Source organism: Sesamum indicum, linkage group LG12 (genome assembly GCF_000512975.1).
Source record: "Sesamum indicum cultivar Zhongzhi No. 13 linkage group LG12, S_indicum_v1.0, whole genome shotgun sequence".
NCBI lineage: Eukaryota > Viridiplantae > Streptophyta > Magnoliopsida > Lamiales > Pedaliaceae > Sesamum > Sesamum indicum.
Genome location: NC_026156.1, coordinates 2,303,263 through 2,305,718, shown reverse-complemented (window position 1 = coordinate 2,305,718; position 2,456 = coordinate 2,303,263). Strand labels below are relative to the sequence as shown.

General features: G+C 39.4%; 1 protein-coding gene across 1 annotated transcript in view; it reads left to right on the top strand.

Annotated features, from left to right (window-relative positions):
- LOC105175114 (ent-kaur-16-ene synthase, chloroplastic) overlaps window positions 1–2,456 on the top strand; it is a 6,142-nt gene that overhangs the window by 3,302 nt on the left and 384 nt on the right. The window contains exons 10-14 of the mRNA XM_011097454.2: window positions 68–166; window positions 990–1,205; window positions 1,295–1,436; window positions 1,992–2,237; window positions 2,320–2,456. The exon at window positions 2,320–2,456 is cut by the window's right edge and continues 384 nt beyond it. Coding sequence (XP_011095756.1) covers window positions 68–166; window positions 990–1,205; window positions 1,295–1,436; window positions 1,992–2,237; window positions 2,320–2,456 — 840 coding nt within the window. The remainder of the gene's footprint in view (window positions 1–67; window positions 167–989; window positions 1,206–1,294; window positions 1,437–1,991; window positions 2,238–2,319) is intronic.

The window sequence follows — 2,456 nt, the reverse complement described above, 5'->3', positions numbered from 1 at the left end:
GCCCCCCCCCCCCCACCCTCCCTCCCCTCTGAACTCGCACATCACTTTTGTCATGTTCACAATCCAGTTCGCCAAATTTTGGCAATAAGGATTTCCTTTTGCTGTCGGTGGAAGACTTCAACAAATGCCAAGCCATTCATCGCGAAGAACTCAAAGAGCTAGAAAGGTATACTTCTTCAGTTAACAGAGCAAATGCCACCATTGGTTTCTTTTATGAGATTGGTAAATATGAGAGTCAAAACTATTTCCTCTGCTGTCAAACTAGCAAACCAAAGGATTTTGGCAGTGTGTTACTCTTAAAGGGAAAAAGCGAAGGAAGCATTGTTAGTCCAGGGAGCATTTATCTTATTCCCAACCTTATGACAGAGGTATATAACATTGATAACTCACCCAGGATGGGTTGGCTTGCATAAACCAAATAAGTATCTATTCTGTATAAATATCTTTGTCTATTTGTGCTGCTTAAGGACTTCAGGGCATTTTTTCCTCTCGGCCTTGCACTAGTACAAGTCAGTGTGTATATAGTTTCTAGAAAAGTAGCATCCATAGAATTGGATTTTGGCCCGAAGGAACTTCCATGAAACTCTTTCTTGGACCGAGAAAGCCAAAAAATTCCATAGACTAGTTGACGACAGATTTAAAGCTAAAGGTGAAATTCTGAAGAACAGCAGACATTTAAGGGAATGACAACAGAATTTCTGTGCTGAAAGAAACTCCAGTCTGTTCGCGGAAGAATGACGTAATTTTGGCAATATCTATTGCATATAATTTTTATGAAGGGATATCCCTCTTACTGTTTTCCTGTTGGACAGTTGCTGACCTGGAAATATATTCATGACTAGATATCAATACCTTCTCGGTACTTAGCTGTTGTAAATAGTCTTGTATTCCTCTATTGACTTAAACCTCAAATAATAGAACATGTAATGCATGTCTTTCTTATCTTCCCTATATCTAGAATTTGTTGTTTAATTGTTACTTATCTGCAGATGGGTTGCAGAGAACAGATTGGATGAGCTGAAGTTTGCGAGGCGTAAGTCTGCATACTGTTATTTTTCTGCTGCGGCAACCTTTTTCGCTCCTGAACTATCAGATGCCCGCATGTCATGGGCCAAGAATGGGGTTCTGACCACAGTGGTAGATGACTTTTTTGATGTTGGAGCTTCTATGGAGGAACTGAGGAACTTGATTCACTTAGTTGAAGCGTATGCTCATCTCCTTATTCCTGCTCTACTTGGATCTGCATATTACTTTGATGACATGAAAGTAATTGCTTGTCTCATACCAATTACAGATGGGATGTCGATGTTAGCATGGACTGTTTTTCGGAGAATGTTCAGATTATATTTTCAGCCCTCAGGCGGACGATCTGTGAGATTGGAGAGAAAGGATTCATAAGACAAGAACGAAGTGTGACGAACCATATAATTAACATTGTGAGATTCCCAACCTGTTTCATCCTCCATTTGACAAGAATTGGCAAATGTTCAATTTTTGCTCTCACTGGATTAGATTATTGTTATGCGAGTCTTCCATTATTTGTTCATTCCATGCTCCTACTAGTAGATAGAATTTAAGGGTAGGACGAAGAGACTTAATCCTCTTGTCTTCTTCATCTCGACCTCTCCTACCAAGGGATGAAGGTAGCTGATGCCTAAGGACATATTATCAATTGTGTTTCTCCTCTTTCAAGTTCAACGATAGGTGAGAAATCTGACTATCTTATTGAAAGTGATGCTAGCAGGTAGAGAGGATTGATCTTTAACATATGGTACATTGTAGGTTTGCTTTCATGACACTCAGGAAATTCTACTAGGCCTCCATTTTCTTAATGATTGCCCTTTTAAAATTGTCATAGTTTCTGACATTTCTCAGAAGTTTGTGATTTTATTCCTTATTTCACAGACAGGATCCTTGGAGTTAAAAACTTAAAACGTAGTTTGCTATCTTTATTTTAACTCTAACATGGTGATGTTAATTTGTATCTACAGTGGCTAGAATTGCTATATTCTATGATGAAAGAAGCTGAATGGGCTAGAGACAACTACCTCCCGACAATAGATGAATACATGAGCAACGCATATGTATCATTTGCTCTCGGGCCAATCGTCCTGCCTGCTCTTTATCTCATTGGTCCAAAGCTCCCAGACGAGATGGTTCACCACCCTGAGTTTCATAATCTATTCAAATTGATGAGTACTTGTGGACGTATTCTCAATGATATCAAGACTTGTGAGGTGACGTGTCTTCATCTACACCTTATCACTCGAATGTTCAAACTTACACATAATCACATGTTATTCTTTCATCTGTCTGCAGAGAGAACTGAAGGATGGTAAGCTAAATGCAGTGCCTCTGCATGTAATCAACAGCGGTGGTAAAGTAACTAAAGAGGCTGCTATTACGGAGATGGAAAGGTTGGTTGACAGCAAAAGGAGAGAACTTTTGAGGTTAGT